General features: G+C 44.0%; 1 protein-coding gene across 1 annotated transcript in view; it reads right to left on the bottom strand.

The window, feature by feature from the left end:
• Positions 1–254: 254 nt before the first annotated feature.
• KALRN (kalirin RhoGEF kinase) overlaps positions 255–12,120 on the bottom strand; it is a 532,592-nt gene continuing 520,726 nt past the window's right edge. Inside the window, exons 56-60 of the mRNA XM_075028813.1 lie at positions 11,750–11,914; positions 10,765–10,843; positions 9,389–9,589; positions 8,326–8,464; positions 255–6,031 (exon numbers count right to left, since the gene is read on the bottom strand). Of these exons, the coding sequence (XP_074884914.1) occupies positions 5,486–6,031; positions 8,326–8,464; positions 9,389–9,589; positions 10,765–10,843; positions 11,750–11,914 (1,130 nt within the window). The 3' untranslated portion in view covers positions 255–5,485. The remainder of the gene's footprint in view (positions 6,032–8,325; positions 8,465–9,388; positions 9,590–10,764; positions 10,844–11,749; positions 11,915–12,120) is intronic.

The following is a 12,120-nucleotide window of genomic DNA, read 5'->3' as shown; positions in this document are numbered from 1 at the left end:
ACCCGGGGCTTTCTGCTTCGGCCCCCGGGGTGGCTCCCGAAAGGCCGCGTGGTTTCCAGGTTGGTGTATGCGAGGATAAGGGTCGGCTGGAGCCATCGTCCCTTGCTCTGGTTCCCAGCGAACATCCCTCTGAAAAAGAGGAGCTGAATAAAGCGATCGGCAGAGTCTTCAGGGCCTTGGGAAGGTTGCCGTACGTGTGAAATAAGACTGACCCGGTCTTCTCTGAACAATCGTATTTAATCAAAAAAGCCCAGAAACCGAATCGTCAGTATACTCTATTTATAGGAATGCAAGGACAGAAGATGCACAGTTTGAAGCTACATCTGTAGATGATCATATATACTGCAGTATAGTAATAACAACATGGGACAGCAAGTAATCACCTCACAACAGTACACATGAGTGATTAGACTTACAAAGGAAATATTTACAAACTTACCTTTACAAAACAACATTGTGTGCATACAAAATGAAATTCGCAATAAAACTGAAGGTACATTTAAGGCAGACCAGCAATACACTGAAATAATTAAGGCTGTGGAATTACTTTGCACCTTGAAAATGCTGAGCTGTTAGCAATACTGTTTCTTTTTTCCTCCTTCAGTTGATTGTTGAAAAGACTGAAAAGCATCAATATATTCCAACTGTTTGCTCTTATCTCAGTAAATAAGTCTGAGATTTAAGGGGTTTTTGCACTTTCTATTGCATTTGCCTTCCAAAAGTTATCAGCAAATTGACCTCAGTGGCAGAGCAACGCTGAACAGTTTGGTAGAAAGAGAAGTAAAAGCACCAGCATCAGAAGTTGGACATGAAGGTGATATATGGCTTGAGTAGAGAAGATGTTGGTTTTTCACTAGCTTCATAATAAAGACTACAGTTACAGCGAATATTCAGCATCCTGACGCTATGCTAACACTCACCACTATACAGATCCCAGAACGAGAATTCATCACTTGATGGCAGTGTGCAGCCAGCCTAGTAAAATGGGATTTTATTTTGTTTCCTTGGGAAAGCACCATTTTGTGATGGGACATGAAAGAATGAGCTGGAAAATAAATCCAAGCCCTGTGTAACAGGTGAATCTACCTCAGCAGTGAAAGGAACAGAAACAAAACCAGGTGGTTAGCCCCTGCACGCTTTAATTATCCGTTAGACCTTTGTATATACAGACTGGCCTTTGCATCTGTCTCTGAAGTTTATGTTATCCCAGGTCACTTGATGCAGTCCCCTCATAGCAAGGGTATTAAAGTATGGTTATATATAGTCAGCTCATAATGTGCAGTTCTGCATTTAGCCTTTATTCACGGTATTCGTAACAAAGGCCTTAATAGCATTGTCAGAAATGCTAATGAACTCCACTGAAGCCACAGAATTGTACAAGTCAGTTGAGGGCACAGACTTTGTCTCAGCATTAACTTAGTTTAAAAGTAAAATGCTTTTAAAGATAAATTTCACTGGAAAAAAAAAAGGCAATAAGGCTAAACAAGGCTTCTTGGTAGAAGTAGGAAGAGAGAAGTTTTTTATAAATTTTAAAGCCTGGATTGTTTTAAAATATTAAAATCTAAAGCCCTGGACTGGACATGTGTCATCCCTGTAGTAATGTGCGTAGTGGGTTTGGCAGCTTGGTGGAGATGTGGGGATCACCCACGGGGCAGTAAGTGCTTCAGACGGCTGATGGGAGCTGACGCTGTTACATGGGCAATCGGATTTCCCATTTGATGGCTAAGAGTGACACGGCCCAGCGTGGCTGCTCCAGGCGGAGTGGAGAGAGAGAGAGACGAGTTAGTTTCTTGTTGCCACGTGCGTTCATTAAATGTAGCTATCTTAAATCATGAGTACCATATGTCATTGTGCCCCATGGGCTCTGTTTCACTGGAGCCCTTGCTGCTGTCTTTCTGCAGGCCTGTCACCCAGCCCAGTGCCGGGGAACACTGTGAGCAAGTCTACTTTGATGTCAGTGCAGGGTAAGAGCACCGTGAGGGCATCTGGAGGCGGTGGCTGTCTGCGTAGTGCCAGTCTGCACCGAGCTTGTGGTGCTCTGTTGCTTGCCTTACTGTTGGTCATTCTAGCTGGTCTGAAGCTGCTGCAGAAGCTAGAGGGTGCAGCTACCATCATGCCTTCACTTGGCCGTCTTGGGAATACCCTGAGTGGTAAAGCTGCAGGTGGAAATCTTCCCTGCTCTCTGGGGAGCTTGTAAAGGCCTAATGGAGCTTTATGAGAAACGGTGAGTTCCCCATGTTTGTTACAGGCAATATTTCATGCACAAAAAAATCCGGTAGTGGAGAATGCTGCAAAGGGGGTTGGCTGTGGTGCTTCTCACCGAGTGGGCTCACTCCAGGCCTACTTACTGAGGTTCTGTAATCTCTTTACAACAGAGTTACAGTTTACAACAGAGTTACAGGACCTGGTAGATCTGCAGAGAGGCCACAGGTTGGCTGAAAAAAACCTTGAGAGAGCAAGGTCCAAATACTTCCTCTGTATTTATCATACGGCAGCATTTCATGTCAACTTGATATTATTCAGGCAAAAGAAATCTTTGAGATAAAATGCAAGAATGCTGATAATCACAAACGTATCTGGCAGCTCTAGCAGGGTCAAATTTTCCTGAATGCACTGTAAGAAGAGCAGTGCCCAGGAAGAGGAGTTCTCTAACATGAATATGGAAAAAGCAGAACCATAAAGGAAAGCAACCCCATAACATTCAAAATCTTCAGAGTTCAGCACCTCCAACTCTCCCTTGACGAGGAATCTCTTTTTTGAATCTGAGCACCAATACCTTAACATGTATCCTCTTTTGGCCTTTTGGGTTTTTTTCTCTGTTATTTGATAGCAATGAGAGGCTTAAATATTCCCTTAAACAACCCAGCTTTTTCCCCCTGTGCATCCAAAGTGTCTGCTGTTGCAGCCTGAGATGCAAATGCAGGAGGTAGGAAAATAAAATGCTAAATAACTCCAGATTTCATGTGATACATGAGAATTTGTTTGTATTAATGCCAAGCAGAAAGCCTGTGGCTTAAACTGTACCCACAGGCCTAATAAAAGCTGTGGGTTTTATAAGCCACACTTCCATAAACGTTTTTTTAAGGGCAGCACAATCACAGTACAAAGATCCAGCTTTGACAAATAGGAGGAAGTACAAACAGTCTCCTGTAGTGAGAAAGTACCTGAGGCTGGGTGCTAATTAAAGACGCCCCTTGATGACTGCTGTCTGAAGAAGTTTCAGTTCCTAAGAAATCACATACTTTGCACTCTTGCTTAGGACCAGCATCTGGTCTTTGTCTAAGAGGTGCTGCTGGATTGCTTAGAAAATTAGCTGCTGCACTCCAGACGGGAACTGAGAGACGTTCTAGCTGATCCAGAAGGTTTAGCCTTCTGTGAACTCTGTCTCTTTCAAGCCTTTCCACAACTTCCCCCTGTATTAGATCTCTCTCCACCAGCCACACAGCCTCATACACTGATTCTGACTCTGCTCAGGCACCCAGGCTCACCCTTCTGACTGTGGGTCCCCCAACCTCAAGGTCTGTCCTTGTATTGCATGCATGCGGTGCTGGATGTTGGGGGTTTTTTGCTGTGCCTCCTTTCTTCTGCACTAGGAAAATACTGACCACTCCAGCATACTGATAGAGCAAGCACAAAGAGAAGGGCCAGATCTCCTACCTGCCACGAAACTGAGCTTTGGAGGTGGATCAAAAAAAGGGGCTAGCAGAGCCCTGGGAATTTAACAGTACTTGCAGAGTATCTCTACCACCTGCTGGCAAAGACAGCTTTTGCTCCTGCAGATATGTTGCAGGCTCACAGTGCAGTTACTTAGATGGTAAATTAAATTTGGCTCTTGCCCTTACAAGAGAGTCTATACTGAGCACACGTGGTCAGATCAAGCCCTTTTCCTTAGGAAAACCTTTGGTAACAACTGACATTTCCCATTACAGGCACGGCAATGGCACTCAGCACCGAGACAAAGTTCTCGCATACCAGGGGAAAAAAAAATCTCTTTGATCATCACCCTATAAGGCTGTAGAGTTTTATGGTGCAGCAGCAGGATGGGGAAGTCCCAGCTCGGGAGGTGTTTCCCCTCCTAGTCCCACTGCTAGAGAGGAAGATTTGGCCAGCCTACGAACTGCTGATTTGTCCCTGCAGACTCCCTGCGTTGGTTATACTTAAGGCTGGCTCCATCACTGTAACATCAATATGATGATGTTGCAACTTGGCTTGCAAGAGAGAAATGTTTTAATTGTGAATATTTTTTGTTTTATTACAAATTAGGCTTTGGACATAAAAATATCCTCATGAATGCTTTGGTGATGAGGTGCTAACAGCGGCTGAGAGATATTTACAAGTTTGGAAATGAAACAAATGACATACTTTAAACACTGAAAACGATTTTCAAGCTGTAAGCACAAGGATGAACTCACCACTCCTACTGCACTCTGAAAGGCTTAGATGGACTTTGGGCCAAGCAATTCTGAAGCTAGAAGTGGAACAGGATCCTTTATATATATATATATATTTATATATATGATACAATATATGTATTCTGAAAACCTGTGATAGAAAAAATTGTCTTCATCATCATCATCTAGTTTACAGATACTGCAAAAATTGGACACAGCCTTTTCTCAATGCACAGGTTTTGCAAAAGATTTCTGTACAGTGTGTATAAAATGCTTTTAAAAAACCCATCATAGTCCCATTGTGCTTAGTCAAAACCAGCTGTATGCTCCAATGAATTCACTGCCTTAATCGTAGCTCCAAAAGGTACTGCATGTTGACTTGACACAGCCGAAAGCCCAAGGATTAATGGGGGATTTTGGTCTGAGCACTACCATGCAACAAGAGTGTATTTAAGCCACACCACCACAGAAGCTGATCCAGCAGTGACTACAGCCTGATCTTGCATGTCCTATGCAGGCAAAGTCCCCACTGAAATCATGGCAGACCCGGACATACGGGGTGTGCAAAATCTGTCTGTTAACCTGGAGCAGGCTTGCAATGATTTCAGCAAAACCTGACTTCAGTCCAGTTCTGCAGTACACGCTAAGGTCAGCCTAGTCTCACTCCCCGCCACTATCCTACTCCTAATCTCTCATACATTTTGAAATCAGTTCAGCAAGATCAAGAGGATTTCTTATAAGGCTGCCTCACAAAGATTAAGGCAACTGCAATTTTGGCTCTTGTTTCCAGTTGGTGTTTGCTTCCCACAGTCCTTTTTTGGCGGTGGATGCAACAATACCACGTGTCCCAAGAGGCGCCTGTGGGTCCCAAGGGGAGGGAGCAGGTACCCACCACCGTTCCCCACTTTGCTTTGGTCCCGAGGAACTGGGCAGGTACTGCCACCTCCGCAATGATTTGTACCCTGCAGTTAGGGAAGCCATGTGAAATGCAAACGCCGAATACGGGACTATGTACAGACAGATCTGCTTTGCGCCTGCTCGCTCCCTGCACCTCGCCTCAGGACCAGCAGTGTAGGACCCCAGGGATAGAGGCGTTACGTGCCTGGGTTTAGCCTGCTCATCAGGAAACTCTTGACGCTGGGGACCGGGTGCACGTCGTACTGGTGCCTGCGGCGCTCGATGAAGGAAGCCAAGCGGGAGGTATCCAGTGGGATCTTGGAATAGCTGCCATTGTGTGGTTGCAGCCATGGATGCTGTAAACAAGTGGCTGCTGTTGGCCTTCTCCTGAACTCTTCCTGGAGAATAACATTGATGAAATCCCTGGCGGCGTGACTCACATCGGAGAAGTACTCGGGTGGGAAGCTGAAATCTACTCTGCACACATTGATACAAGTCTCCTCTTTGCTTTCATCCAGGAATGGAGAGACGCCACTTAACATGACGTAGGTGAGGACCCCAATGCTCCAGATATCCGTGCTCAGGGAGACAGGAAGGCCTTGGATAACTTCAGGAGCAGCGAACTCCGGGTTTCCGAGGAGGTGGTGGATATGGTAATGACCTGTGATCTGAACTGCATCTTCCAAATCAATGATCTTGACACGAGGTACTGGGATTCTTAAATCAATGAGCAGATTTTCTGGCTGTTGAAAAGATAATAACAAAAACTTAATTATGTTATATTTTTGCAAATAAAATGTGTAGATTTCATTTAGGTTTAATAGCCAGTCAAAACTCGCATTTAATCACATGTGCAGGGTACAGATCAGGAGAGTGAATGACAAGGAACCAGCTCAGCTGCTGTTTACACTGATGTAAATTCAGATCAACGCTGAAGTTGCAATGACAACATCCTCTTTTGCACTAGGGCAACACACTGGGATTTTGCACTTTGTCCCAAATACTCATAGTTTATTTTCCCAAACTAATCTCTACAGATTAAGAGCACTGACAGAGTTTTACATTTTCATAAGACTTGTGTATCTCTGATCAGTTTATTTAGATTCCATTTGTTTAGATGACAACTGGCTACATAAATGTGCATAACTTGTAGCAGAAATGTTCTTCATGAAGTAAATGCTCAACTTTGCTACTGCTACCACGTATCCTGGGAGGACCCTGGTGCGTGCCATTACCATTGCTGTCAGTTGACATGGATGGAGCTGCCAGCGTTCCTTTATAAACACCAGCACACAGTCATGCCTTCCAAGCCAGAGTGCAGCTATATTTCATCCCAGTTGTTTTTCCCTCTGTTTTACCAACTCTTTCAGTATTTAAGATCTCTCTTTCTCTCAGCTGAAGATGTTGAGCATTGCCTACACACTCCACTCTGGGGAGTTAACATTGATTTTCCTTCCTTTGTTGGCTCTGAGATGATTTCTGAATTTACTACCTGCACCCTCTAGACTCACTTTTCTGTCCTATAGCCTCTCATCCTCATGCATATTTTACTGCTGCCTCATGGCTATATATATAAAGCAAAGTTCACTACAGTGCTGTTCAAATCTCTCTGCTCTTCTCTTGTGCAGTCTCCATCAACAAAATCAACATGTTCATGAGCAGGATCATGGGACAAGACAGTCCATGGCTAGGCCTGCTGTCACTACCAATGCATGTCCTGCTTCCCACTTAGCAACAGAAAGTACTTTATTTAGCATCCCTCATTCAGGAGAACTGTAAATAGGTCACAGAAAATTGGCTTCCCACCTTGTTTCTGGGAAGTATGTTATGATCGAATAGAGAATTCAGTGCAGTTTCTTACCTCCAAGTGATACCTACTTTTTGACAGGTCCTATAAATACAGCAGAAAATACAAACTATCTTACTGAAAGAAACCAGGATGATTTAGCCTTTTGGGACTAATGCTTACATAAGGTATTGTACAAAAGGAATCTTTTTTTTGTTGTAGTAGTAGTAGGCAGCAGAAGAATGAAAGCATCACTTCATCTGACATGGCTGGGGGTTGGAGAATTGAGAAGAGACCTCCTTGGAGCTGCATTGTCCACTATACAAGAAAGTTAAATTCATCTCTCATTCTCCATTTTTAATTGGCATTTAAGTCTAAAAAAATATCATAGATTATCCGATATCACTGGCAACCATCATCAATGTTGCAGATCACAAAACTCAAAACACTTGATCATAACTTCAATCGCTAATTCTCTGTCATTCCAGATGACTAGGATGTTGGTGAGGACAGCAGTAAAATGCCAAATCCAGGACAGTACAGTGCCTCCTGCCATGTGCGCTAACAAAAGGAGGTACGAGCTGTGCTAATCTAACTGAGCGTGACATTAGAGAACGCCTGAATTTCTCTGCAATGCAGCTCGTTCTTCCTCTGCACCTCTCCCTGGGTGTATTTCCCACCCAGTTCCCCTCGCAGGCTCTGCAGCACAATGCAGTATGCTGCTTTCCTTTGCCCCTGCCAGCCCTCCCCACCTCCTGCTCCCCTGCACCCTCCCCTCCCCTTGTTTCGGGCTCTCCACGGATGTGAGGGAGACATGCGTTCCTTCTGGCCTGCCCTGAGCTGCCTGGGCACAAGCCAGCTCTGCTCAGGAAGCTTGGTAGCTGAGTTGGTACAGGTGTGAGCCCAAAGCATACCCCGTGGATTTATCTTATAATTCCCCTTCAGTCCGGTGCTAGTGACATCTCACTCTTGTCTCAGACATCCTCCTTCTCCTTCATTAAATGGAGAAAGCCCTTGAGAACAAACCAGTGAATCAAGGAAATAGGCGCATCTCTTCTCTGAAGGAAGAAAAAGACCTTGCGCTGCAGATCAGGAAGTCCTTTCTCTGGTCCATAGGTCTGAAAGATAGTGCTTGTCCATTCCGTGATCATCTCTTTGGGGTACAGACTGCACCTCCTCCCTGTCTGTGCAGCTGGGAGCTCTCTGTACCAGATTACTGAATAATATAGCATCATTCTCTTTTCTTCCTACCTTTATGTCTAAGTGAGCCACTCTGCAATTGTGAAGGTACTGCAAGGCTTCCATTGTGTCTCTTATATAGAACGCGACTTTTTCCTCCATAAGTTCATCATGGTTCATTAGATAATCTAAGAGACGACCATCATCCATCCTACAAAAAAATCAAACCCTCCACATGAAAGATCACATGGTATATCTAGGAACAGTTAATATTTGACAACAAAATTGCAATGGAAATTTCGTGACCTAAAAATGGAGGAAACTAAAATGCAAGATCTGATGAGTATTTAATGATATCTCAAGATACTGCAGGCCATGAAGGCAGTAGAATGATTAATCCTCAGTTGTTATCTCTGGTCCTTGAAAAATTTAGCAACAGTCTCAAAGTAAACTCATTTGCTTAAGGATGGATTCAATAGATGGGGGCAATTCCTTTGAAAACAGATCCTCTTAATTATTTGGATTCATCTATTTATTTATAGAGCTGGTTGCATAATGCAGAAAAAAAATCACTGACATTTTCAGCTGGTAATAGGTTCTGTGGGAAAACTAACCCAATAAAAGTTTTCCACCTAGTTTTATTTATCTGTATAAATAAACAAGCAAATAGCCCAAATATACTTTGTTGGATATAGTGTAACAAAGAAGCATTTTGGATTCTGGTTGCTACATCTCCTTATAGGGGCAAGCATAGCTGCTACACAGCTCTTTCCACCAAGAAGTATTAGAACAATGTAGGCTTCAATTTAGCTGAAACACATTTACTCGAATATAAAAAGTGGACAAAACTGCCCAAATAAATCTGATGCTATTCAGTGGGACAAACTAACTGCTGATACAATTACCCAAGCTTCACCAGAGTAGAAAACAGTTTTATTTGTCCCTCTGAATCTTATTTACTGTAAAGAAAAGGTAGTGGAAGCTGCAGAAAATGGCTATTTCATCTGACATCACAATCAATAAAAAACAGGTGACAAAATCTTTGCCCTGCTGAAGTCAGGGTGAATTTTATCCTTGGCTTTAATAGGGCTCTGATTCCTACCCAGATACTTGAATTCAAGCTCCATGTACTTACAGTTCCAAAACTAAGATGTAAGAAGTAGGAGACTCATAGGTATCATGGATAGTGATGTACTGAGGATGCTGTAAGTGCTGTAACAAAGCTGCTTCGTGTGCTGCCTGCTCTTTCTTTTTCATTTTTTTACTAATGAATTTTACAGCAACGTCTTTCCGGCTGGCTTTGTGAACGCATTTTTTTACTATGGAGAATCGACCCCTGAAATAAAAAAAAATATAGAATAATGAAGGGGCCTCATGAATAAATCATGCCTAGTTTTCAGTGCAATAACAGACTGATTTTCAAAGTGTTGTTTGTTTCAGCGCATTAATATTTCACAAGGAATCAGATTTAACAGGTTTTTCATAACTTTTTCCGAAAAAGAGCCTCCATCTCTTACCCTGGGTGTAGAGATTCTTTGGGGATTAGCAAACACTGAGAGCAAACGGTGTCACTTTGCTTTGTGCAGCCATACTGATGTCCTCTAACAATCTCCCCTGGGTTCAATTTGCTGCCACTTTTACAGGTTCTGTCTCTTTTTAGCTGTGTGTCTCCCTTCTCCAGTTGCTTTAATAAAAAGCCCTAACTTTCTCAGACAACTAAAAGAAAAGCCTTGTTAAGTAATCACTAACCTATCATTTTGTCTCACTGTTTCAGGCACACCGTAAGAAATTAAGAAAAAAGCTGGCAGGAAAGCATTACGAAACTCATACAGACTAGTGCCTAGTACCGCTCCTGCAAGTAAAACTACTCCGTGAAACCGTGTGTTGAACTTGGCCTCTTATTAATACATCACTCTTCTTTCCACAGAACCAGATACTCCTGTCCCTTCAGCCCCAGAATTACCTCTGATCTCTGAGCTGAAGAACTAACTGCATTAACCTGAATTGTTTGCATGCCCCTTATCTGTTGTCTGCACAGAGAGCACCTAGGGCTGACAAGGTATGCAGCTCCTGTTCAACTGACTGTCCCAATCAGCAAAGTGCTTCGGCATGTGATTTAAGTCAGTCACATGCTTAAGTGCTTCAGCAAACTCAGCCTTTGAGGTTAAGCTTATCCAGAACCAGCAAATTGTCATGACTTCAAAAGCTCACATCAGAGATGACAGAGGAGATACCAGCGAGAGCTACCAGTGGCTGTCAGAGATTTGGCTGCCTAATTGTTCACCAGTTTGCCAAGTTACAATCCTCAAATCACAACTGATCTTGAAAAACAAAACTTAGTATTTTAACCAGCCTGTATTTTAATCAGTAGTTAATGATGTGCAATGCTCTTTGAAAGGGGCAGCAATTTTCAAGCTAACTACAAAAAGCAACTTAAACTTTCCACCAAGGAAAAAGCTTCAAGCCATTGTTTTGGTATTTTATTGCAGTGATAAGCAGGGTTAACATTACCTCCCAATCTCATGCAGCTCTGCATAAGCGAGGTCAAAGTTTTCCTTCCATGAAATAGTGGCACCATCAGCAGCAGAGTCTTTGGGAGAACAAAGCACATTCAAGAAAGCATAAAATTAAAGACAGCTTCCTGTGGACTATAAATGGTATATTTTAAAATTATGAGAGACTACATTACTTAAAACAGCGAACATTACCACTAGGAGTCCAGTTTCATACTGGTCAGGCACAGCTTCAATGTGTTGGACCACTAAAAGCCAGAACTCCCCAGAGGAAGGTACGGATAAGGTGGATTCAAATCTGTCCTTGCAATTTTGGGCTGAAAAGGGCCACACAGACAGTCTAAGGGCATGTCTGTGTGCAACTGAGGTAGAGCTATGCTGTGTGAGCTCTCATTTCATCCAGCACAGGCTATCCAAGCCAGTCACAGCCCTAGTTATGCACTGGAGTTGCTAAAGCATGGGGAAATGTGGGGTCTGCTCACAGCACCGTTGTGAGTGAGCTGTACCCCAAGTTCCTGCAGCACCGTGCGCTGGGGGCTCGCCTCCATCACAGCCTTCCTATGCCGGCTGCATTGCTTGGCGGGGTATGTTTTGCAAGCTGACTTGCAGAGCCCAGCTGGGCTGCCCAGCAGAACTCCCTTGTGCTGCCAGCATTGCTGGAAAGGCAGGGGACACACCAGCCAGGACAGGGAGCCTGCTGCCCAGAGATAAAGACAAGAAATAATCTTGGGATAGAAAGCAGGGAGCTGCTAGGAAACTGCAATAGCTTCTGTGACAGAGGGAGGCTGTGAGCCCTGCTGGAGGAGCAGACATGAAAAGCCTTTCTAGTGGCAGGAGCTGGCTCTGAGCACCTCCCAGGCTATTTCTTGTATTCCTACCAGGTCCAGGATCAATGTTTTTATCAGGGCCCATCAAAACACACTATACAGACTGCACAGGTGGACACTTGTGCGCATCAGTCCCTCCTCGCCATGCCCACTCACCGTACTCTGGGAGCCTCACAAATTCAGATGGGTCACTGGGCAAGCTGATCCCCCAGGGATTGCTGGCACTCACTCGAAACTGATACTGGCAGCCTGGGGCCAGGTCCTCAATGACAAGGTATGTGTCCAAAGTTGAGGCTACCGACTGCTGCCAGACCTGCGAGCCTGCGTTTTACAGAGGGAGAGAAGGAGAGCTGAAGGAATCAGTCTCAATACGTGAACCTAGAGCAGAGGCTTTCTCTGCCCAACTCGTGCAGTACCCTGGGAGGTTAAAATCCACAGGGTTTTTAAAAGGCAACATTATGGCAGACCAATGTATTTCTGTTAAACCATAACCAGACCACAGGAAGCTATTTTGTGTTGCAGCCACC

Source organism: Buteo buteo, chromosome 5 (assembly GCF_964188355.1).
Source record: "Buteo buteo chromosome 5, bButBut1.hap1.1, whole genome shotgun sequence".
NCBI classification, from domain to species: Eukaryota; Metazoa; Chordata; class Aves; order Accipitriformes; family Accipitridae; genus Buteo; species Buteo buteo.
This window is presented reverse-complemented; position numbering and strand designations above follow the sequence as displayed.